Source organism: Onychostruthus taczanowskii, unplaced genomic scaffold (genome assembly GCF_017590055.1).
Source record: "Onychostruthus taczanowskii isolate IOZ18803 unplaced genomic scaffold, ASM1759005v1 scaffold54, whole genome shotgun sequence".
Taxonomy (NCBI): Eukaryota; Metazoa; Chordata; class Aves; order Passeriformes; family Passeridae; genus Onychostruthus; species Onychostruthus taczanowskii.
In genome coordinates this window covers 1,800,881-1,827,242 of record NW_024503013.1, presented here as the reverse complement: position 1 = coordinate 1,827,242, position 26,362 = coordinate 1,800,881, and the positions used below count along the sequence as shown (strand labels likewise).

Here is a 26,362-nt window from a genome sequence, read left to right as displayed (position 1 = left end):
TCACATCAGCAGCTGGTCGGTGTCAGGATCAAGCAGAGACCATTTCTCAGCCTTACTGTTCACTGTTTAGCTACTGGCCATTTGGTTTCACAGAATCATAGACTGATTGTGTTGGAAGGGACCTTTAAAAGCCACATAGTTCAGCCTGGGACACCTTCAACCAGATCAAGTTGCTCAGAGTCCCATCCAGCATAATCTTGAAGGTTTCCAGAACTGGGGCACTTACTACCTCTCTGGACAGCCTGCACCAGGGTTTTACTCATTGTCATTTACCTTCATATAACAAGAAAATTCTTCCTTTTATTAATCTGATGTTCTTCTCCCATACATCCTCCCCTGCCCACCAGCATGGTCCTACCCACCTGCTGCAGCTCCTGGCATTGGTCCATAACCATCTTCTACCAGCAGGTACTGGGGATTTGGAAAAGTCACAGTGACATCTGCTCCAGATGTCCATTCTTCACCATGTTAAATTAGATTAAAACATCAACTTATTAATAGAGATGATACTGCAGAACAAACTGAAGCCTCTGCTTCAGTTTTGCAGGCAACTTTGCTGCTGGCTTAATAGAAAATGGCTTCTACCTCCCAGGAATACTGTCACAATTTCAGTATTTTTGGAAAGGAGACAGGGTTTTTTCACCCTTATAAATGGAAGAAAATCGCACATATGCTAAGGTGGGCCATGAATGAAGGATGTGCCTCTGAGACAGAAAGAGCCACATTCACATGCCAAACCTGCTGTTAGGTAGGAGTAGGTGCTGAATGTCAACATCCAAACCGCTAATCCAGACCCTAGGCTGGTCTTGGATGTTTCCTGTCCTTGTTCCAACCTGGACTTGGAAACTATTTTCCACTAAAAATGGTAAATTGCCATGAAAAGAACCCTGTATGATAAATCATCCCATTCCGACAGAATATAATTCCTTGGAGATTTTCCAACCAGCTGTAACACTAACACCACTGGAAAGTCTTTAGGCGTTTCTGCTTGGCTGGAAGCACCAGTTGTGTGGAAATCAATAGCAGATGTTACCACGTGTGAGATCCACCAAAGTCCAACAGCCCAGGAATCTGTGCAGCAAAGAGAAACCATCCCATGCCAAACCCACAATATTGCAACCTCACTAATACACACACACCCTGGACACACCTCACACTCCTTACTCCCAGACAATCCCTCCTGGCCAAACGAGTTACACTGGTATTTATTATCCAATAGCTTTTCCATTTTCTGGCACTGGCTACCTGTGAGCAAGCATGGCGCAATTCCTTGCTGAACAGGAGCAGCCCCCTGACCAGAGGGAGGGACAGAGCTGCTGATGGAGTTCCACACAAGGCGAGCAGCTTCAAAATGTCAGTGGTAGAAGAGGTGTGACCCAGAGGGCCTGAGATTGAGGGACTGTCCTGCAGGGCTACTGAGTCCCTGTGCCACTATGGGTGTTAGTCCCAGGGTGGATGCAGCAGAGACAAGGGTCACCTCGAGGTGCAGAGACCCCTGTGTCAGAGCTCAGGGTGATCTGGTTAAGGCAGGGACACCTCCCCCGAGGTGTTCCATGTTGATCAAAGCCCCATCCAACCTGCCAACTTGACCTTGACCATTTCCAGTGATGGAGCATCCACAGCTTCTCCAGGCAACCTGTACCAGTGCCTCACTATTTCCTGCAGACTCAGCTGCAGGGGTTCATCTGCCCAAAGAGAGGTACCTGCAAAACGGAGATGCCAACATCTGGTTTACTCATCACAGGACCTCCATACTTTCAGTGGAATATAATTACCCCTGTTAGGGAAGATAAGGAAGTTGTGACAGAGCCAGTCCAGGGATCAGCACTGCACAAGAGGGAGTTTCTCCCTGTGAGCTGTGAAGAACTGTGCTGCTGTGCTGTGATTTCTGTATGAAAACTGGTTATCATGCTGCACTCCAGGTGCCTCTCACTGCATCTCACAAAAATAAAACAGTCCCCTCTCCTGGCACACACACAGTCATATTCACTGTCTGCAACACCTCAGGTCTTACCTACTTATTCTGCAGCTTAATTAATTGAGTCTTAGAGTGCTTTGAGAGAGGAAAGTGTTTAAAAAGCACAACAGAGCCAGTAATATCAGATGTCAAGCTGTTACAAGGAAAAACTGTGCTGCTGCTGTTTTCTTGATTAGTCAGGATACCCTAGGTTGTTATCTCATTTACAACTGTGACAGAAAGTGATACCAGCCGCTCTTAGGAAAAGTAATTTTATTTTGTTGAAGCCATATGTTTCCAAGGATAGAATAAAGCTCAGGAGCCATAAATCATGCCTAGATAAGAAGAATCTCAGACAGTGTTTTTTTGCAGGATGTTGCTTGTTCTGTGATAATTGCTCGATGTTCAAGGCAGATTTCCCACTGCCTGCTCAGACACGCAACACAGATGAGAAATGCCCCATGCCAGTTACTGTTCACAGCATTTGAAATCTGAGCATGTTAAGACAATTTTAATAATACTGTTGCACCTCTGCCCAAATCCTATAGAGCTGCAGCGCCTTGGATTTCAAGGACTGTCCACTTACTGTCAGAAGTCATGGCTGCAGCAGAGACACGCTGGCCTGAGCTAGGTGGGGTAGCAGTGGTGGTGGTAAAGTGACAGTGCAGACCTCCTGAGGCACCCCAGCTTTGCTGCTCATCAGCACACGAGCTCCCATGTCACTGTGACTGCAGAGCTGCACTGGAGGTGCTGGTGGATCTGGGATGGGGACTGCTGGGCTCAGGTGTAGGGAAGCTGCTCTGGGTACAGAGCCCCAGGAAGTGCACGGCCGGCTGCTGTGCAGTGCCATGCAGCTAACACGGGCCACAGATAAGGTCACACAGAAGGTGCAAGACAGCTGTGGGGGGCAGCTACCCCCTCTCCCCAGTGCTTGGGCTGCCATTGAGAGCTGCTTCCATCACATATACCTTCAGAGGCTGCTGGGGACCCTGACACCCTACCCTAGCATTCCCTGGGGCTTGAGCTGGCTTCTTTCCTGCCTTGACAGCTGCTATGGAGCCCTTGAGGAGTACCAGGACTGAGACAGGGTCTCATGAAGGAGTGGGAAATCAGTTCCACATCTGTCTTGACAGCAGACCAGGCATGTTTGAGTGGGCAGACATGCAAAGTTCAATTTGGAGAGCATTCACTGGCTGCTCTCTGCCTGTTAGGAGCCGTAACCTTGCCTCTTGCACCCAACATTCCTATAGCAAAATGCCACTGACTTTACCCCACTACAACCCATACTGGCACCCAAAAGCTGCTTTCCCTTTTGAACAAAGCCAGTTCTGCTTGCAGACATCCTCTCTTTCTCCATAAACCAGCGGTGGCCCATGAAGGGTGAGGCAAGGAGTCATCCTCTCTTTCCACTCATGCCACTGATTCCCCACTTCATCACCATTGCTGGCATCCCCAGCTTTGCCATTTGCATGAACAGGGTGCCACCCGACCAGGGTGTGCTGGGCTGGGATGTGCACACAGATCTGGCTGCATTGAACACAGCCCCTGAGCTAAAGACACAACTCTGTTCCATCATGAACCAGCCAAATCCCCTTTTCCCTCTGAATCCATCCACACCAGCTCAGCCTCGCTGCAGGCTGCATGATGCAGAGAGGCAAAGCTGCCATGTTAGTAACTGAGCTCTCTTCAACCCAGGACAGGCCACCACCAACATAGCACTACTGAGATGGCAGCACCAGCTTGCTCACTCCTGGGACTCATTATGGGATGTTATGGTAGATCAGGGGTCCACACCAAGCTGGCGCTGGAGGGAGAGACACAGATGGGTGTGAAAGGAAAGAACCATGTATGCAGGACTCCCATACACCTCGTGGAGTCCCACCAAAGCAAATGCTGCTGAGACAGGAAGCCTCCCTCCTGCAGGCAATTGCACCAAAAGATCCAATGCCCCTTGCTGAGGCCCAGGGAAGGGCAGCACTCCTGTGTCCCTCTCCTGCAGTGGCAGATGTCTCTGTGCCACTCGTCTGGCTGCAAACACTTGCTGGTCCCTTGCAAAGGCCTGACATGTGCCCCAGCTCCAAATTCACAGGTGTTGGGGGACATGGCTTATGCTGGCAGAGGGAAGAAGGGGTTAAGAGTGAGCAGAGAGGATGTGCAGTGCAAAAGAGGAGTTGGTTCTGCCTCTGACATTAAGGTCTCTCTTTGTGTGTGGATCTTCACCCAGCAAATCAAGAACTGCAGCCCAGGATCTCTCCTGCCTCTCCTTCCACCTGATAGTCCATAGTCCCCTGTTTGCTTCAGGAGCAGTCAGCTCTCAAGGGAGACAAGGCAGTTTGCAACAGGTTTGAATCCAAATGTGTGGCTCCCAAATCTGCTGGGCATTAGAGCAGACACGAGGGCTTCAGGGCTAAGATATTTGTGGGTTTAGACCTCCAGAGAACACCACATCTTGAAGATTCAGGGCTCAGACCTTCAGTGGTCACCAGACAGCAAGGAAGGGTTGGGGGAAGATGACCTTGGTATGGCTAAGAAAAAATGCTTTCCCATCATGCAAGAAAAATGGGCAGTGGGTCTTTCCTTGCAGCAAGATCCATGTAATTTCAGATGTCCAGAAGGGCCTGAAGACTATGAGATCCCCTCCAGCAGTGGGACACCAGAGAAATGAGCAATGCAGCCAATAGCAGGACTTTGCCCCCACTCCACCCTTCTCCCTGCTGTTTCCCACCCCCTTGGCACTCTTGCCTCCCTCTCCTTTCATCAAGTCCCAGTAATCCTTTGTAACTCATGTCCTCCCGTAACCACCACCACCTGCTCCTTGGAGGGGCTGGGCTTCTGCAGAGCTCACTGCCACTGCATAAGTCTCAGTGTCATCATAGCCAGAAAGAAATTACCTCATACCACATTTAGTGTGCATTTCCCAGAGCAAGCATCTTGACATCAGCAAATCACAGAAACTTCGTGGCCTGCACCGATAAAACCCGAACATTTTACAACAGACAGAACTCTAGTTACAGTGGTGGCAGCCCCGAGCGACATTGCCTTGGCCCTCCTTGTTATTCCCCAGTCAGTTCATCATTATTAATGTCACTACAATAAATACCAGAATGAAATTGACAGCATTTGGCCACATATCTTAAAGCATTGCCCCACTCCTCCTTTATTCCATGTATTTTGCAGCCTTGGTTTCTGTTCCTATCAGTCGTCAGAAGAGCCTTTAGGGACAAACCGTTTGACGATGTGCCAAGCCAGGTAATAAAAGCCATGCAGAACCGCGGCTGTGGCGTCGATGACCAGCGAGAAGGTGCCCATGATCCCAGTGGCCATGTCTTTAAGGACAGAGGGAATGGCACAGATGGAGTGGTAAGGGAAAGCAGCAAGGTGAAGGACGAACCCCACAGGGATGCTCAGGATCCTGTAGGTGAGGGACATCACATCTTGAACAATTTGCAGGAAGCCCAGGAAGATGTTGACGATGACCCTCCCAACATCATAGGGGATGGTGATGAGCACCATGCTGACGGCTTTAAGGTAGGACACCACCCCATTCCACAGGCTGCAGACTCCACCCAGAATTGTGCCAACAACTCGCTTTACAACAAGCCAGAGAAAATAAAACACAAATTTCACCAGTTCCACAAAGATGTAGATGAGGAGTTCCAGGAGTTTGATGAAAGGGGTAGCAATGATGCCAGCCACTCTTCTCACCCAGCCACTCTCCTTGGTCTCCTCATTGTTATTTGTTCCTACTTGCTCTCCAGAGCGGATCTGACTGACAGCTTGCAATACTGCTTCTCTTTTCTTCTGGCTTTGTTTGTCTTTCCCACAGTTGCCCTTGAACAAGTGAACTCCAGGTAGAAGCTGCTTCTCCAGCTCTCTCACCGTGAGGTCTGCCAAGCTGTTTTCATCATCGGTTTTTTTCACTAGTCCCAGGGACCATCCCTCTGGAGCATCACAGCAGGCTGCCAGCCAGAGGCTCTCTGGCACTGACACCTTGCCTTTAACTTGGACACTGGAAGGAATTGCACCTGCAAGGAGATATAGGTGATCCATCTTGGGACAGTGAGGGATCAGAGCTTGCTCCACTACCTTCCCAATGTCTCTGTGCCAGCTTTTGCTCAGAGTCGGGCTCAGAGGGACAGCATTTGTGAGTGTGTAAGTGGCCACCTGGAAATCCTCCTCATTAAGCAAACTGGGATTGAGAAGGCCTCTCTCATAGCCAGAGCCCACATAGTCTGAGGTCAGGGCTTGATTTGCACCAAGGTTGGCCACAGTGCCATCAATATCAGCTTCATGCACCATTTCATGCAAGTCATTTTCTGGATCATCTATCTGAAAGAGTAGAGAGAAGTGTTACTGCATGCAATTTACCTTCCTGGAAAACAATGTGTAAAATGAGCCCTGGCACAGGCTTTTTGTTAGCACTACTAGTACATGCCATGCCTTCGATTATATCCTGCATCGTCTCATTACTTTCCTTGAAGTGCTTCAGAGGAGTGTACTCTCTACTTAGCTTCTCTCCCAAACACATTGGTTTCGGCTCCAAAGGATATTTGCAGCTCTCCAGTCTGGTACACAGCACAGCACAGACTTCAAAGTCTTACCAGGCACTATGTACCAAGACTCTGACTTGTAATTTGTCCTAGAAGAGATTTTTAAGACCAATAGATGGCTAGATTTAGGGTCATGTTTTTACCTCCTACTGTGGTGGTAACTGCCGTTCATCTAAGAACTTAACCATGGTTTAACTTAAGCCCCTCTGGACTATCAAATCCAAGTCATGGGGAAAGAAAAAAAAAACAAAAACAAACAAGCCATGGTGTATAAGATGTCTAGAGAAGGCATTTGACCTCTCACTGCCTACTGTGTAAGAAGCAAGAATGAAGTCAGACATCATGTCAGATGACCTGAACCACCCCACCTTGAACAGGAGACACAGCCATGAGCTCTAGGGCTGTTGCAGGGCTGGTCATCAGTAACCTGATCCTCATGTCATTAACAGTCTGAACCTCATCCTTAATGACCACCTGGTGTAACATGGCTGAGGGTGCCATCACCAAAGGTCCCCGATGGAATCTGTGCTACCTGCTTGTGTCTGCGGCTCCCATGCAGCAGAGCCAGAGGTAGCAATTACCGCAGCGGGAATTTCTCCTGGAGCCATGTGTGAGGGAAGGGGGCAAGCAGGGGAGACAAAGAGCAGTGGGAGGAGAAGCACTAAATATTAGGGTGTGTTCAGGTCCTTCTCAGGTGACCACAGCTCTGTCTGATCCATAGTCATTCCTACTGACACAGCCTGCAGCTGCTCCAGAGGGCTGTGCCCAATTGTCACTTTGTTCCTCAAATTAGAGGGTGAACATGTTGCTAGAAGTTCAGGGGTGGCAGATGATCTCTGGCAGTCACCGCCTTCTGTAGTCTGTGTTTCAGAGGGTGTGGCCCTCAGGTCCCCGCACTGTGCTGGCCCAATTAAACCCTCTGCCTTTGCCCCTGGCCCATAAACTGTTTACTGCACTATATAATATGCATTTTGGAGAGGTCTGTGACAGACAGTTCATAGTCTACCTTGAATCATTGCCAGGTCATCCATCCTTGTCTCTTGACCACTCTGCAGCGCACTTGGACAGATACCCAACTGTGTCCTTGCAACCTTACACAGAGTTTGCATCCTCTTAGTGGCACATCACCTCCTCACAGTTCTGCACAAGCCTGTGCTGAGAGTCAGGGTGAAAGGGCCAGTGTCAGCAATTGTCCCTCACCTGGGAGCTGAGCTCTGGCTGGCTTCCTGCATCAGCCAAACCCCTGCAGTCAAGGCGCAGGGCTCCCTCTGCACCAGGCTTGGTCACAGTGCCAAGCCTGGCCATTGCAGAGGGCTGCATTACCCCACCTCCTGATAAAGAGGTTTATTGCTGTTTTTTTTTTGAAGCATCTCGTGCTTATTGCTTCAGGACTGGGAGGATCATAGTCAGTCCCATGTGCTGATGCACAAGTCACAGCTTTTTCTAAATTCACTACTTAAAAAGACTTGTTCTGCACTTTTACTGCCTTATTCTGCTCCTCTTGCTCACTCACCCCAAACAACAGGCTGATGAGGCCAGACATTTTGCATTCCACAACATCACTCTCTCTTCCTGCTCCCCATCCCTTCCCATTCTCCCCTTCTGATGAGATGATGGTGTGCCATGGGACAAGGAATACACCCAGTGTGTTTAATAGCACGGAAGAGGTGAGGGGAATTGGGCATAGATGTGAGGCTGTGCCCAGGAACTGTCCTCAGTGCTATGACCCTTTGGAGTTTTACACCCTCTCAGAGACACACATCCCATCTCACTCCCATGGTGAGTGCTGCCAATCTACAAGGACACACAGACCTAAGATGGATCAGCTCTGCCTCCTGGCAGAAATTGCCAACCTACACTAAGCAGAACAAAATTAATTTCTCTCTCCCTATGAGCTGCTGCATGCAAGCCTTGAGGATCCTATCAAGAAAATATGTCCCTGGTTACCTGTCCAGTTGCAGGCCTTTGCACATACCATCAAGATTGTTTGGGCGCAATTAAAAAAGAATATGATAAAAATGCAGCTGTGTGCTGCTCATGTGTCAGGCTCTGACATCACCTAATTATGCTTATAATAATTCCTATTATGGTTTGTAATAACTAATGTGTGCCTGAGGTTTTCATGCCTCCTCCAGCTCAGTCCCAAAGGCAGGCTGTCTCAGCACTCCATCTAATCTGCATTGCAAGATACCTTTCCTCCCTGCTTCAAAAAGCTTCTGGCTTGTGTCACTCCAAAACATACCAGTGTTCATGGAGTCAGCCATGAAGCCACCTGTCCAAAAACCCTGGAACAGCTCAGGGCAAAATCCAAGCAGACAGGTAAACTCCCTATCATACAATGGAGGTTAAAAATAACTTACGTGCCTGCAGCCTATATGGATGTTAGCACATAACAATATTGAATGTGTCACTAAGTGGAGGGTGCAGTTTGACAGGAGGGACAGAGGCAGAGGGGGATTAGAAGTATGGCAACACACAATTATTAGGGCAGGCAGCTTCCACTGAGTTTGGTCATTTAAGAAGGCAGGACACTGCCACCTCCCACCTTCCCCACCCTGGTATGTAGGATCCCTGAACTTCAGCTTCCCTTTCCCACTTCTACTTCCTCAGGCCCCCCTTACACCTTTGAAGTGGAGATGTTTGATCCAACCTCAGTTGGGATTCATACCTCAGGGAAGAGGCACACTGCATCTTACGCTGAAGTTTCTGCAGCAGGACATTCACGAGTGGCTCTAGAAGTGCCTGTTCTCTTCACTATCTACCAAGAGAGACTGCAAGAGCAGCTCAGAGGCAGCTGCACTATACCTGGGCAAGAATCCCAGCTTGATTGTCTGCCTGGGGTAGCCATTAACCAAATGAAAACACAAGGTAATTCATCCAGCCCCTCATAAATTAGGACGGAAAAAGCAACTCTGGAGTTTTCCATCTCTCTCTAAGCTACAGAAAGAATCAGAGATTTTCAGACAACCAAAATGGAATGAGGTAAAAGACACCTGAGTGACTTGCTCACAACCCCTAGGAAATCTGTGGCAGAGCAGGTTTTCAGACCTGCGCCTGGGGGAATCCCATCAGTACCCTGCTCATCAGCCTACCCTTCCTGCTCTCTAATTTTTCACTAATTGCTGAATTAATTCATTGTTTCCAGCTGCCAATCGGCAGTGGGTGGCACTGACATTCCTCACACTTCTCACCCAATTACTGCCTCCATGCTACACTGGCATTTGTTTCTCTGGCAGACATTCCTGACGAGGGAGTGAGATGATGCCCTCACCGCTTACATCATTATCCCCAAAAAAAAGCATATTACAACTTCGAGGCCCTCACTGGAGTGCTGAGAGTGTTTTTATAGTGATTTCTTTCTGTTTGCTGTGTCTGTATCTCCATGTGCAAGCACACGGTCCTGTGCAGTTCAGCCAGCTCCTACCCAGCTATCCCTGTCTTGGCAAGGAAATTACCCAGAAAATCGGTGATGTGAGCTCACTGGGCTGTGCTGCAGAGCAGGTGTTGCTAAGGGCTCCCTTCAGCAGCCATCTACCTAGCCTAGGCAGAAAATACATAATGGGTGCGAAAGCTTTTCCCCACTCTCTCCTCCAAGTGGCAGTGTCTGAGAGGACTGTATGCACTTTTCTGTCTCAGTCAGAGGTTCCTCCAGGGAACTGCAGAGTTGAATGAGACCCATTAGTGTCAACTAAGAACTATTGTCAACCTGTAAGGCTGCTGTGGAGAAGCCAGATCAAATAAAGGTAGCACCTGCCCTATTATTTCTGAGGCTGCAGAAGGTTTTGGTGGCAGGACACACAAGGTTTGGGACTCTGGAGTGCTGGCAGGAAACAAGACAAGATGAGGGGTCAAAAGGGATGGAGCAGGAAGGGTAGAGAAGCCAGCTCAAGGGAGGTCCAGGGGAACTGAAGTTACTGGGTGGCTGGGGGCAGCTGGCCACTGCTCCATGGCAGGAACAGCTCCTGAGCCTATGTAGGTAGGTTGGGAGAGCTGGACCACAAGAAGCAGGAGGCAATATGGGGGCTAGAGGTGATGAAGGGTGTCACTGGCCAAGGCAAATGGGAAAGGATCTCCTCTCTGCCCCTTTACCTTGCTGCCTCCATGGCACTGACCAAAGATTCCGGCCAGCCTAGGTCCCACTTGTGCTTTAAAAATTTTCTACCCTTCCACAACTCAACAATGACAGATTCTGCAAAAAAGTTTCCTCTGTTTTAAAAGGGTAAGCTCCCACAAACTTGCCTGTGAAGTGGAAGGAGGTCAGATCAGAAAGCTCTTAGAAACTCCTGCAACTCAAAACCCAGCCTAGAGAGCCACAAGACAGTCCAGGCTAAGATAATCACTTAATATCTCCCGTCTTCAATGCCTCTGGCCTTGTGGCCTTAGTATCTCATCACCACACATGAGAAAAATAAGCACAGCATTCTCCTGGCAAAGGGGTGATCTTTGACTGTGGCAACATCCAGTAGCTGAGGGCCACACTCCCAACACACTGCTCTGATACTGCAGCCATTCCTGCCCTAACAAAGCACCCCTGCACACTGATAATCCCTCCTGACCTCCACAGATGGGGTAGCCTGGTGCTGCTACAATATTCATCATTATCACTGCTGAAAAATCTAAAACATGGGGGGGGGGGGAGAGAAAAAGAAGAGCTGAAGTTTTCTTATGGCACCAACAGTTTTAAAAAATTTCCATCAAATTGAACAGCCTCAAGGCCTTGCTTAAACATGCCAAGTGACAGGGGAGACAAAAACCACTGAGCCTCTGGCAAAATTCATTTTATACTGCATACTTCTGACCTGACCGAAACCTGCACACCCCACAACACAGCAACTCATTTTCCTACCTCAGTCTGCAACACTGGAACACACTGAAAAGCTGCAGCATCAACTTGGTGAACCACAAATGGATGCTTTATCTCTGCTCAGTGAAGCTAAAGAATCCCTATCAACACTGCGATCCCACTGGCAACACAACAAACTTGAACTTGACACTGCGATGACACCCACCAGCAGCGCTCCCTGCCCACAAGAGCTGGCTGGGCAGGACAAACACATCACTGCTGTCAGAGAGGGCTTTCCTCTCCCCTGGCACTGCACTTTCCTGCAGCAGCCTCTCGGTTTTCATTATAAGCTCCTTTGGACAAGAAACTATTTGTTTGCTCAGTTCTAAGCACAAAAATAAGGTCTGCTCGTGCTAAATTCATACCAACAGAAGTTCAACAAGCAGAGTTCCTGCCTCCTCTGCAATATTCTAGCCCCAGCTTCACCCCAGACGAAATGTTCTCCAGGAAGAGTTGCTTTTCAGCAAAGGAAAAGCTGCCTTACCTGCGGTTCAACCAGCCAGTTCTCCTCCTTACTTTGAGCTGGCTTTGTAAACTTAAAAGCTGAATAAAGAGGGATTTTGTCCTTAGTACTGTAGAGGGTTGCAAAGCGTGGCTCTTTGTTGTACTGCTGACAGATTTTCACATGGAACGGCTCCGTAAATCCTTCGGGTGGGACTTGTCCAGAGAAGAACATGTTACACTCGGCAAAACCAGTTTCATCCTCTCTAACAACTCTGCCCTGGGAAAAGCCTGGGAAAACCGAGATGCAAAGCAAGAATACAATTGACGTCTTCATGGTCCACTCCCTGGAGCCGAGGGAAGCCCCGTCTGCCTCCGCTGGGTACGGCAAAGGACCTGCGCTCAGAGTCCATGCAGCGGCGAAGCCAGAAAGCGTCTGGAATTCGGGTGTAGCGTGCGAGGGAAATGAAATCTGAAACCACGGCCGATCCCTCCGGGGAGCTGGCGCGTTCTGCAGGCAGCACGTTGGGAAACAGAACGTGCGCGAGGCTGCTGTGACACACGCCGCGGCCAACAACTGCCCGCGGGAGAGGATGCCAGGCGACCGGGAATCATCGGGCTCCTGGCGAAGGGGAGGAGGGACGCCTATGGCAGCGGCACGGCTGGAGCTGAGCGGCACCGGCTGTCCGGGCTGGGGCTCAGCGCCCGCGGGGGTGTGGTGTGCTGCATTGCAGCAGTCCCCGGCAGGAATTTTGGCTGACACAGCCAGAAATGTTCCTGAGGCTGTCAGAGGGGATGCTGCAAAGTCAGATTCCACCGCCCCAAAAAAGGTATTAGCTGTCGTCTCCAGCTGTGAGCCTGGCCAAAGGAGAGAGAGAGGAAGAAGAGAGGTGGCAACGTTGGAGCTGCTGGGAGCCCCCTTTGTCCCTTTTTGGGGTGTCTGTCATCACTATTGCTGCCAGCCACTTGCTGCTCAGATGCTTGGGAAAGGCATTCACCTCCCATCTCTCCTGGTGCTGTATGGGGAATTGAAAACCCTCCAGTATCACCTCATTTTGGGAGACCCTCTCTCAGAAGAGATTAACAACAGGCAGAAGGTTGAGGACCCTCAGATCATGTACCCCTAATCAGCATCCACCACAGAACATTTTGGCCAAACCTATGGAACTGGCAAAAAAAAAAAAAAAAAAAGAAGAAAAAAAGGAAGTGAAGATGCTCCTCTGTGTTTATGTTCAGCAGAGTAACCATCTACCCAACAGCTGCCTATGATACCTTGGCTACTGCTGGGTAAAAGCAGTATTCTGTCACTGACTGTGAAAATTAATGTTTTCAAAATAGTGGAGATGGAAAGAGCAGTACCTTGGAGTCAAGAAAAGGTAGCATTTTCCAACCCAAGAAGTGAGATGTGATCAGCTGTGTTGCCAACGATTTTAAAAAATCCTGGATGCCAATAGGGCACAAGTCCCTTTTATAATACAATTTCCAAGCAAAAAACTTCCCAAGTGCTACCATCCCACAAGTACTTTGCAGACAAGGTAGGATTATGTCCATACTGAAAATTATGAAGTGGAAGGGTGAGTGGTTAAAGGTGGTGAGCCTGCCCAAGGGCAGAGAAGGAGTCTGTGAAAGGCTAAAAATAGACTGCACTGTATGACTATCATTCCTCTACTCAGAGATGACTTCTGGAAGTATCAAGACAAGGAAATACGTCGACACCTCTCGGTGTGGTGATATCAGCTAGGGGAGACAGAGGCAGGCTGGACAGGCTGGGGAACAACAGGAAATGTAGTAAGTGGGTTTGGCTTTGGTCCAGGCAGATGACTGGTCACCCAGCCCTGACAGAAAGAGTTAGTCATGTTCAGGAAAGGTGATGGAAAGGAAAGCACAGACATAAAATTTCATTTTCCTGGATGTAAAAAGGCTCCTGGAAAATCAAGAACTGAAGCTGAACCTTTGCTGTTAGGTGCTTTTCTGATCCCTGACTTGCAATTACCTGGGCAGCAGAAGAAAATATTTCTATAAGCATGGTAAGCCCTACTACCAGGCAAAGCTAGGTCAGACAATTAATTTAAACACCCCACTTCAAGGCTGACATGCCAATCCAATGAAAAGGCAGCATGAGGTGCCTCAAGATGTGCATGACAGCAGGCACTAGCACACTGAACAGATCAATAATTTCCACCAGCAAACTGGTGGAAATCCTGCCTCTGTTCTAGACCTGTGAATCAACCTCTTGCCTCAAAGCGGTAACTCTGTCTCATCAGATGTACAGCCCCAAGTTGTCTTCTGAGCCTCAAGAGCTTTTATGGGTTTTTGGGAAACCCTGAGGAGTTCTTTCCTTTCATGGTGTGAGGTTGGGGTCTGTCTGCCAATTCAGCTCTGCATTTACCAGCAAACATAAACCTGACTCATCCTGAAGAGCAGGACCATCAGGTTCTCACCTCTCATGAGAAGCATCATTGAAAGCCACCATGGAGTTCCACTCCTCTGCTCCCAGTTCAATTTTCTGTCCAAACGAGGTGCCTGTCCAGTTTCTATCTAATTTAAGATAGCTGTTGTGACCCTTGAACACAGAGATGAGTATTTTTTTCTCTTGCTAACATCACTATTACTAAAGGGACTCGTGCCATCATCATGCTGTGTCACTTACTGTGCTGAAAAGATAAAGACAAAAGGACTGCCCTGCCCTAGGAATGTAACCTAGGAAGGTTACATTCTCAGCCAAGGGACCACAGATAGAGGGCTCAAACACAGAGAGGTGGAGTTGGCCAGAGGTTTTGATGGCTCAGAGCTGCAGTAGTTTATCTGCTGTCAGACGCTTTTATAGGCATCATAGGGAGTGATGCCTATAGGCTGTGATAGCGAGCGATGGATGCCTATAGGAGCTGATGCCAAAAGGACTATTAAGATCAGATTCAAAACAGCCCTAAGGCTATTGATGTGAGCAGAAGAGCTTTGGCAAAATACTCATTGGGTTAGCAATGGGCAGTGTGAGCTGGTAGTGTCAGCATCAACTGTGGCAGCAGGGTGGCCCTGGGACCTGGGGCTGCCTTCTGCAAACCCATCAAGGGTGACAGCGCAATGAGCTGAGCAGTGTCAACAGTGCAGGCAAGAACCTGATGATTCATGTGATGGAGCAGAGGGAACCCAGGGAGGATGCGGAGTGATGTGGCCAAAGGGACACATAAGTGATCATAGAATCACAGAATATCCCAAGTTGGAAGGGACACACAAGGATCATCAAGCTCAGCTCCTGGCCCTGCACAGGACATCCCAGGAGTCACACCATGTGCCTGAGAGCATTGTCCAAACACTTACTAAACTCTGTCAGGCTTGGGGCTGAGGCCACTGCCCTGGGGAGCCTGTTCAGTGCCCAAGCACCCTCTGGGTGAAGAACCTTTTCCTGAACATATCCAACCCAAACCTCCTCTGACACAACTTCCGGCCATTCCCTCAGGTCCTGTCATTGGTCACCACAGAGAAGAGATCAGTGCCTGCCCCTCCTCTTGCCCTCATGAGGAAACTGATCACTCGGTGGCAGGCAGAGGCTGTGGGAGACAAGAGAGGCTGTAGACAACAAACTGTATAGACAAAGAGTTTGCAAGGCATGACAAAGAGTGTTGGGGAAAATTAGGAGTTGTTGGAGAGAAGGAAGGGAAGAAAAGAGGTAAGGATCCAGAAAATGGTATTGACCAGCAGGAAAAGGAAGATATTGGGCAAAAATGAGAGTGGAGGAGGATCTGCATTCCTGAAAATCTAGGGTGCTAAGAAAAGGTAAAGATGGAAAACAAATGGAAATAGGTGTGAGGAAACCCAGGAGGCAGGTTGTGACAGGTCAAGTGAGATGATAAGAGAAATCTGAGGAAAATCTCTTGTGATAAGAAAATGAGGAGAAAATATGAGGAGGAATAGGGGGAAAGGAAAATTAAAGGTTTACATCCATCCACCTGACATAGATCAGCAGTCTTCCTGTTCTCCAAGGGTCAAGAGCAGGACCAAGAACAAGCATCAAGCACAATATCTCAAAAGGAAGAATACCTCCCTGCAAAACAAATCTGAAAGGCATGTCAGCATCCAAACTCTTTAGCCATTAAGAAGCTGTTGGGCTTGTCTGTCTGCTTTCTCACACTGCTTCTCCAGCCCTGTCTCTGTTCACACGACTGACACTGGATTTGCTACAAATAGAAAATCTATCCCTTCACATGCTTGACCCTCTACCCTAGCCTTTCAAAACATTCTTGACTCCAAATATTTTTCCAGGCTGGATCTCCAGTCTCCCTATCATGGCCTCTGTGAGACTCAAGTGTTGTATGTGACTGTCTGCTTCTCCTGAGAAGAAAAGGAAGACAGTGTCTCCAAGGGCAAGCAGTCTCATGAGAGAGACACCATTTGTTTCAGTAGGCATACCAAGCTTGGACTTGGAGCACAACTGTGCCATCAGATATGCTATGGCATGTCAGAGAGCACATCTGCCTCCTCACTGTCTCATGGGGAAACAGTCTTTTTAAAATCAGTTTAGAAACTTGCTCTGGGAAGGGAGCCCAGTGCTGAGCTACAGGGAAAAGCAAGAGTGAAACAATTTTCCTATTGTAACTAAGAGATTCAAGGGCAAGGGGAGGGGGTGGGCAGAAGGACAACAAACTCTAGGGAAGAGCTTGAAAACACATTTTTGGGATTTTGATTCCCCCCTAAAATGAGGTTTTAATGCCAGTCTCTGCTGCCTTTTGTCTTGACACCTTCCCCATGGTGTCCCTGGTGCTGGTGAGGAATGGCCTTGCACTGGCAGTGCTGCTTTGTTGCTCAACTCTGCCATGATGCTCAAGAGCAAGGATGGCCTGTGAGAGACCACGAACTGCCTCAGACTGCCAGGGACACTGATCTGGCTCCTCTGCTTCTTTACTTGCATTTTCTCCTGTCCAGGCTCAGTGTCCACTCACAGCAGACAGTGGATGCCCTGAAGTGGTGTCGCAGTTGAATTCAGAAGAGAAAAAGAGCGTGAAGTTTTAACAAAACGTTATAGAGGAGGTTGTTCATGGTGTACCATCAGAGGAAAAGAGTGGCGACTGGGAAGAATGAAGCATGCACACTGCTCTATGAATCATGACACCGTTAGGACAGAGACATATTCTCATTTTGTACAAAAACTTGCACAGTGGAAGTCTGACAGGCACCTTGTAAAGTATAAATGAACCATGCACCATGAAGTATAAATGCATTGCATAAATATTGAATAAAATTAATAAAATCCAAAGGCTGCTTCCTTTGACATTTTATCACAGACTTCATATACAAGAGATCTCTGTTAATCTTCAGACTGTTCAGAAGAAGGACAATGACAATCCCATGCTAGACAGCAAAAGCAGGATGGATGTAGATTAGCAGTATAAGGCAATGTTTTTAATGGTGCAAATGATTATCTGTCAAAATGAGCTATTTAGAGATGTGCTGAAAGATCCAATACCTCCATTCTTTAAATTAGGAGGTGCTTTTTAACATGATAACAGCTTAAAAAAAAAAACAAAACAAAAGAGTTGATGTTTTAACCGTAATGACCTTTGTTTTACAGATTGTCAATTAGTCAGAGCCACAACAGTTCTTACACACTTTAAATCTGTTTTGGACAGGGAAGTTATCCACTTACATGCTTTTCTTCTAGGTATTAATATTGATTTTTTACTATTTGTTTTATTTTATATTTTCAAAAGTGTGGTGTGATTCAGTCAATGCTGAGAGCTTGCTGTGCTCATGCTGCCCAAAACAAGGCATGAGACAGCTCCTGACAGTCTGCATTGACAAAAGACTGGTGAGTGGGAAGAAAATTAGAGGTACAGGCTTGTTAGGCTTGCATCATCTTCAGAAGAGGGAAGGAGAAAGCCATAACCCTTGAGAAAGCTAAACCTGCTGGCAGGATCCAGAACCTCTAATCAAAAGGCAAGATAGTAGCCACACCCAGGACTGCCTGTCTCCAGAAACAGCACTGTGTTTTGGAACCAAGGAGTAGTAGGAGCAGTGGGATGTTCTGCATTAAAGGTTTGGCCCGACCTGATAGATGGATATGATGTTCCAGCTGCTTCCCAGCTCCAGCACCCTCTGTGCCACACAGACTGGCAGTGGAGATGTCCCTGTGGAGCCCAGTCATCCCAAGAGCAGAGAGGCAGGCACCACAACACTCTGACCTGCATCATGCTACATAGCCAGGCAAGGACGAGGTGGCATCCTCCAAATGTGCCTCTGCCTCTGCACCAGCTTAAAGTGAACCCAGAATGTCCACAGCCAGTCAGAAAAACCTCAGGCAGGATCTAATGTACTCCTGCCACCACAGAGACTTAGCTCATGAAAAATTAAGTGTGTTGGCTGTGTGAGAGAAGAGTGAGCAGCTCTTTCTCCATTCTCATTTCAGGCCTTGGCTTGCTACTGAAATATATATTGCAACTGCTCTAGGCATAAATGTAATATCATATTTTCCACATATGTTGCTTCTTGGCCAGTACTGCCTAGGGAAAAATTCAGATGTGAAAAACACAATCACCCTTCCCAGGATCCTGTCACAACCATGAATATAGGGCTCAGATTCTGCCCTTAGAGTTCACAGAATAGCATCAGTGCATGACAGCCAGGACAGGGTATTTCCTCTAAAATAAAAAAGCAGCAGTGCTTTTAGTCACACTGACAGCAGGGTGGAAGGAAGTACTGGCCTCAAATTAGACCTCTAAACAAACAGGTGGATGTTGGGATTGTAGGTTAAATTACAAGTGCAAAACCGAAAGCCCCTGAGGAAAGGTAAGTTTCTCTCTCTCTCTCAAACTCAGTTCAGCATCTAGGAAATTGAGATTTAGATCTTATTTCCATCAGAAGGCAGAAGAGATTTGGCCTCAAGTGTCTCACCCCTGTAAGAGCCAGTGACAGGAGTCACTGTTCTACCCTGGGCTGCTTGCCACTGAACTTTGCACAAATAGTCAGAAGGAGAATCACCTTCTGCCCTTTATTTCTGTAGTGAAAGCACAAGAACAAGAGTCTTGCAGTCCAGCCTGGACCACTCTGCTTACAGCCCCTCTGAGCAGCAGCCCCTGTGCCTGTGCAGGACAGGGTGCTCTCGATCTCCTCTGTGCAGCAGCCAAAGGAACAGAAATCCCCTGAGAGCAGCACAGCCTCCTAACCTCCCTCCAGCACAAGGCCTGCATAATCACTCCACGTGTTCCTAACTGAGCATCCTTACACCTGATGGGAGATGCTTGGAAATCTACCAAGCTCATAGCTGGTAAACACTGCAGGAGCAGGAGTTGCTGGAGTAGGCAGGCTCCAGCACAATGAAAACTTGAAGAGGGGGAGAGATGTAAATAGTGAGGCACATTCATCACACTCCAAACATTCCTATGCAAGCCCTACCCCCACAGGCACCCGCTCCATCGGGTCTTCCCTCCACAGCTGCTCACAAACTGCTGTGCTCTGGTGGGTGGGATGCAGAACCTTGCACAGGACCAGGACTCCTCCCTCTATTCCTGCTTAAATTTTTACCTCCAAGGATAGCAAAGCCAAGTTATTAGGGGCACAGTAAGATAGTACTGATGGGAGCAATGAGGTCAAGCTGCTTAATGGGCATGTTTTTGCAGGGACAGAGATGTGGCTGCTTTCACCATGCTCATGACAGGCAACTGGACAAGGAGAACAGGAAAAGGGAGGGAAATGTAAAGCTTGGATGCAATTACTAATCCTCAATAGCAATGATACAGAAACAGGCAGTGTCTTGCCAAGATGAGGCACATCTGCAGAGGCGTTTGCAGCACACACACCTTCTTGGTGTGCCCCAAGTCTTGGGGCAATACCCCATTTTGCATGCTCCCCTGAAGGAGGGAAGCAAGGCCTCCTGCTTGCACCCACAGTGGAGCTCCATGTTTAGCTGAAGGAACTGGCCACCAGAAATCCTGAACCAACCAGTTCTGCTAATCCTGTTTTTATACTCCTGACCAGTTTTAACCACTTAAATTTCAACTGAACCCCTCCTGTCTTTCTGCACAAGTCACAAAACAGAGATTAAAACCCAGGAATGGAACAAGTTTTGCCAGGCTGGTGTAATCTGTAAGTAGCTTCAGTCAGGGTTACTGATCTTGTAGGAGAAGACTGCTTTATCCTTAGTCTGAGTCCCACAACAAGACCCAGTTCACAAGTCTTGCTCAAACAGAGGTGATGGTTCTGATGGCAAAATTAAATGTCAAAGCCCTATGGGCTTTTTAATATGGGAAATCAAATTTCAGAGCCTGCACTTAAATGGGACATTACTTCAACAAGTTACAGAGCAAAAGCCCTTGGTCCATTATTTGTGGTTTTAAAAAAGGGAGATGCACAAGACTTGGGGAGAGGGGGTGGCTTTGTCAAGGTCCCCGGCCTAGTGGCAATGCTAGGAAGAAATTAACAGTTTTCCTGAGTGCCAGCCCTCTGCACTGACATAGCTCCACAAAAGCAAAAGGCTCCCTTGAGGACCCAGCAGCTAAAATACTGTGAATTTGCAATCAAGAACTGAAAGAGAAACAACCAGGTTGATCCCATTTGTGGGGATTTCATTGTTTTTCAAGCTCTTGTTCTTTGTTTCTATCTGAATCAGAATAAACTCACTTCTGCCCACGTCTGAAAGAAACAATGTGGCTGATTAAAACTCTTTCAAAGCTACATTACTGGCCAAACCCTTTACTCAGTGTGCTAGTTCAGTAAATAAAGGATAACTAAGAATAACTAAAGGTTAACACAGTGGTTAAGAGAACTCACTGCTGGCTGATACCAGCTAGAATCCTCTTAGGTAGGAACATATATTATATCCGTGTGGCATCTTTGGACGTAGTAGAAATTGATCCTATGGCTGACCTTCTTTTCAATTGGTTTGAGGACTGTACTACTGAGATGTTGCTGGAAAGGAACTTGAATTGTGTTTTAACTTGGTCAGGATGACATAGAGCTGGTTTTCTTTTCTTATGAACTCTCCCTTGTATTCCTGGTTTGGAGAGTGGAGATAAATTAGATTTTGTGCTTCCACACTGGGTTCTCTGTTCCTTATAGCCCTGTTTACAAAAAGTACTTACCTACATCTTGAAGCTTTCAGTAACTGAAATTTCGAATCCAGAACGATCTCATTTAACTTAACCTCATCTCTTTACATAGTTTTACATTGTAAACTCCACATCTTCTGGTTGCTTTGTAAATTACTAATGAAACATAGAGCAGGATTTTCTGGGATTGCTCAAGCAAGGGAGTGAATCACCTCCCAGAGGAACCTGTCACTGTCCACTGAACAGATAAAGAGCCCTAAAGATTTGCCTAGACTAGATATCTCACTTATCTGGAGTGGCATGAGAGTAATCCTAAAGCTAAGGGAGAGATGCACATAAACTGAGGATTGATTCAGAGAGAAAATATTGATAAAGCATTAAAACATTAACAAAACTTCAAGAGAACTATGTGTACCAGCTCCTGATGTTATTGCTAAAAGTTATAGCTGCAGCTGACTCTTACAGAGACAAGGTCATCTCCACTCCACCCTGCCTAACAAGCTCACTTGTGGAATACTTCACTGGTTCCTTTATTCCACACCTACACAAAGGGAGAGGTAAAGTGAGCAGGTTCAAAGCCAGAGCCACTGTGGTACATGGACAGCCAGCCCCTCCCTCCTGTAACACTGGTTTTCAAAATCTGGGCCCTGTGCTACTGAGACTCCTCCCAGCCAGACTGAGTCATCATCAGCCAGCATTAAGGAAAGGATAAAATTAGCTTGGCTATTGGAAATGTTTGGTTAATAAATAAAACAGTAGGACACTTTTGCTTAACAGTGGATGCAACCATAGACAGAGGTATGTCCTGGCTCCTTGCCTGGATGTAAATAGTGCATGGCTAAAATTATTTGCTTTGTCCAAGCTCAAAAAAAAATCTCTTCAGTAGAAACAAGAGAGCTTCCATGGAGCTGAGCATGCATCCAAGACTGTGAGTCCAGGAAGCATTAGCCGTGTGTGTCTTGGGGCGCCACTCCTTCCTGCAGCACCCTCCCTTCCCCAAGTCCCTGAGTGCCTTTTGGCTGACATCACGTCTCACGTTGGAAAAGCACTGGGATGTCAGCGGAGAGCCCCGCGTGTGGGGAAGCAGACAGAGAAGAAACAATTGACAGAAGATGTATTCAAAACCCCGTGTGCTGGACCTGCAGCACTGGTCTGGCTCGTTTAATGGCTGGCTGAGGAACCACAGTCTGCGGTGTCTGATGCAGGTCATCACTGCCTCGGGGAGGATCCAGGTCAGCTCCTCATCCCGTGTCTTTTCTTCCAGGGAATTCCCACTCATTCCTGGGATTTTCCTTCTGTGGTGAATAGGTCACAGTCCATCTCTGCAGCTGTTAAATGCACCCATGACTGGAGTACTGAAGGCACAAAAATCCCAGCAGCCCAGGGAATGGAATGGAGCGCAGAAGCAGACAGTTGGAGAGATGGTGCAGTGGGAGGCGTCAGGGCAGAGGTTACAGGCTGGAATGACTTTGTGTGCAAAGAGAAGCAGCAGTAAATGTCCCTTACTGTCCATGGCAGGCAGCAGGGAAGGTGTGGCGAAGAGCAAAAGAACACAAGATGGCCTCATCGGGAAGCAGCCCCTGCTGACTCACTGGCTGAGTCACAGCCTTGCCCAGCTTCTATTCTTTTTCCAATCAAGGAAACAGCAACTTCCCACGAACTTCTTTTAAGGCTGGTTTGGATGCTGAGCATTCCTGCACCAAGTTTCCACTCTGGACAATCCCCTGTGCCTTTTTATATCTGTTTCCCAGCAGGAGGCACAATCCTTCAAAGCACACAGTGTCCTGAGGGAGGAAACGGTGCTGTGGTGCTGTGGCCACTCCAAAGCAGAAAGAGGATTTACAATTTACTGCTGATCGGCCATGCAAGCTGTGCCTCAGATGGCCAAAAACAGGCTCTCACAAGAAAGGGGAGGCAAGGGGAAAATTCAAGCTGAGAGATTTCCATTCCAGCATTGAACCTGTGTCCTGCTGGGGAAAATGCTCACCTTCAGACCACTGCTTTGAAAGAGGAGATTACACATTGTCCTGCTGTATTTTAAGGGTGGGAAGAAGACAGCCTACAGTGGGAGAGATGAAAACTCAGGAATTACATTTGCTTCAACTAAATGCCTTTCTGGATTGAGAAAAAAACATCAGTGAAAATCAGTAAGTAAGAGAAATGCTAGAGATGGAAGAAAGAGGAACCAAAACCCAAAGAATATGCATTGAAATATTTCAAGAACAGAAAAATTACACAGGAAACAGGAAAAAAAAATCCCTACACTGGCAAGGCTAAAAGGGAGTTTTTAAAGTCCATTAGGAACATAAACAATCTTCATATCACTACAGGCCAAGAAGTAGATGAGAAAAACATTAACAAAGCTCCAAACAGGCACAAGGTTTTTGGAAATGTTTTTGTTCTCTTTCAGAACACAATGTCTTTTGCAGTCTTGCCATGATGTCAGAGAAGGACCAGCACTTTGGTGAGACCTACATCCTAAAGCACTGGGATAAGCAAAGAATGTTGGTCTCCTGGTGTGATCCACAAGCAAATACAAAATGGCACTGAGAATGAGTATAGGTACCATAAAGGACTGGGATACTAAGAGGCTGTGCCAGTGACACCAGCAAAGGATTTATTTTTAATACCGATACCTGTAACACAACCAAAGACGTTTATTTGTTGCCGCTCAAAGACTACATAGAATTTTCTAATCCAGAAAATGACAACTCTGAGAAGGATTAAAAAGTCACCATGGACACATATCTGGATTCAAGTCCCCAATGCAGTGGTGTGGGTAAAAAGGCCAGCGTGATCCTCAGATAAACAACATAGAAAGCTGTGGTAGGAAAGTGATTATATCTCTCTAGTTCACATCAATGGAGCTGATGCTGAAACTGTTCTTATATTTTTGTTGTTGATAGATTGGATAGAGAGCAAGGAAAAGCCCTCAATCAATCAGTGTGTGGAAGAAAACTATCCCAAGATTAGAAGAGCCTGCTTACTTTATCCGAAGGCAGCAGCAAAACTAGATTACAAAGTATAACTACTTAGTGAGAGCACAGGCTTTTAAAATTACCACACAAAGGCACAAAAGTCACCTGTGGTTGGAAACAAAGACAACTGAAATTAAAAATAAGGTGCAGTTTTTAAACTGTGAGGATAATCAATCACTGGAGGAAAGGGTCAAGGGAAGTGGTGACTTCTGCTTTTCATGTTTTCCATGCAGCACACAATACCTTTCTAAGGGTTGCCACAGCCAAATTGCTCAGCAAAGATTTGAGCAGCCATGGGAAGGGGGAAGATCTGGGGTTTGTTACTGTCTATTTGTTTACACTATCTGATGGCATTTCAATGCAAAATCCAGGAACACAGGAATTCACACCTGCCACCTTTACCACTGAACTTGAGTGGTGTCCCCTTCTACATCCCTGCACTTTGGTGGATCTTTAATCCCTTCCCTTATGCTTGGCTGGTCAAAACCATACGGAGAATGTCCCTAAATGTCAAAGCCTACCTGGTGGGGCAATAACTCTCCATGTGTGGGGTGAGCCCTGCTTGGGAAAGAGCTCTGTGATGTAACCCAGAGGGACTGAGAAGCTGATGGTGACACTGATGAGTGTGGACATGCTCTGAGGATAATTACTGGATGAAGGCTCTCTGAGCACTTGAGCTGGAGAATAAACCAGCTATTATTGTTAGGCCCTGGAGACAATATGGTGCTAAACTTCTTACTCCTGAACTAAATCCAAACAAGTTCAAGATTGGGAAAAACTCTGTATGATTTGAGATCTTTAAACCCAAAAGTTGTGGACCTGTGAAGGTAAGGTGCTTCTGCAACAAAATTGAGTTTGTATTTTTAGGCGTCTGGGCTCAGGCACCTCCACTTCACCAATATCCTTCTTTAGTGTTCAAGTCTTCTAGGGAAATCAAGCCATTGACCACAAAACACACCTTCACACTGGTACACACAATCTGGGGGAAGGGAAGCTCCCTGGGGAACAATTTTGGCCAAAGACACAAAGCCATCCCTCTATTATTTGAAGAATCTTCCAATGTGTTCAGAGCAGGGACTGTGCTAGTTTTTAACACACAATTGAATGCTCGCTTTTTCCTCTAACCCAAGATCAGGAGATGTCCCTTCATTTCTGGAGGTCTTTAATCAAGACTTGATACCTTCTGCCAGATGGATATTACAACTGAACAGTAGGCACTGCCTTCAGGACACGTTACTGAGCAAAACATGACATTTTGCTGCACCTCGACAGTCAAATTAGCATAACAGTCAGTGCCTCTTGATTTAAAATCCACAGATTTGTAATCTAGGAGTAACACCCACCACCACAGAATGATGCACTCAGTTCAGGCTGCTGTGATCTGTAGCCCAACAACACCAATTTCCCCAAGCCAGACTTCTCTGCAAGGTTTGATCTTGAGTTTAAACTGCCTGTAGTGAAAAAAATCATAAACCAATTTCACAGGGTGCTGATAGAACCTTGCAGATGAGAAAATGCAGTGCTGGATACTTGGTTACTGACAGGCGTAGCTCTTAGGACCTGACACAGTAATTACCGTCACTATCTATTCAATTCCAGAGTGAAGCTTAACTTGCTTAAAATATTTGGTTTTTTTCTAGACTAAAGGCCCAGTTCTTCCAAGTGCTTTCTCTGATGGCTCGTTGAGGCAAGGGTGCAATTGCCTTTGTTGCTGTAGCTCCCTGGATAGCAATATCTGTGGGACCTCTTGTGGGCTCTCTTCTAAACTGCATTTGGGTGTCGAGCACTCGGGAAAATGTTTCTGTGCTCATTTGTAGGTACATCAGAGAGCCTTTTCCTTCACATGCCTCAGTGTGGCTTCGCAGAAGCTTAGCAATAAAATGCATCCAAAAGGAGCAATAAACACAAGGAAGGAGCTGCATTTTAAGAGGGGGAATTTAATTCCTTAGCGATCGTCGTTTGTGCTTTGGCTTCTTTGCACAGACAGCAATGATTATAGAATCACAGTTTGGGTTGGAAGGGACCTTAAAGAGCATCTAGTTCTAAGCCCCCTGTCATGAGCAGGGACATCTTCCACTAGATCGAACTGCTCAAAGCCCCGGCCAGCCTGGCTCCGGACACTTCCAGGGATGGAGCATCCTCGGCTTCTCTGTGCTCCCTGTTCCAGCGCCTCAACACCGTCACACTAAAAGATGTCTTCCTTACAGCCAATCTAAATCCATCGTGTAAACATCTACACCATGTAAAGGACTTCTTTGCAAGGAGGGCAGGGACAAGTCAGACTTGACTTGCTACCTCATAGTCAGACTTAGGCTGATGTTCCTAATACACCCCACCGAATAAAGAGAATGCCTAAGGTACTCCCTTTTTCTCCGCCTGCCATTGTTTCTATCCTCCCCTGGTATCCCTCCAGGGATCCCAACCCTCTCTCCTTCTCCGCTTTCCTGGACCCTCAAAGCGCAGCGGCCATTGCTACCGAGGCAGCCGCCATTGCTACCGAGGCAGCCGCCATTGCTACCGAGGCAGCCGCGCCCCAGCGCACTTCCACCCCGACG

The 26,362-nt window shown here is 47.3% G+C and overlaps 1 protein-coding gene across 1 annotated transcript; it reads right to left on the bottom strand.

Annotated features, from left to right (window-relative positions):
• Window positions 1-2,215: 2,215 nt before the first annotated feature.
• ENDOD1 (endonuclease domain containing 1) lies at window positions 2,216-12,512 on the bottom strand. The gene is made up of 2 exons (XM_041417094.1): window positions 11,835-12,512; window positions 2,216-6,286 (listed from the first exon to the last, which is right to left on the bottom strand). The coding sequence occupies exons 1-2, from the start codon at window positions 12,126-12,128 to the stop codon at window positions 5,153-5,155; spliced, it is 1,428 nt and encodes a 475-aa protein (XP_041273028.1). The 5' UTR covers window positions 12,129-12,512; the 3' UTR covers window positions 2,216-5,152.
• Window positions 12,513-26,362: the final 13,850 nt, after the last annotated feature.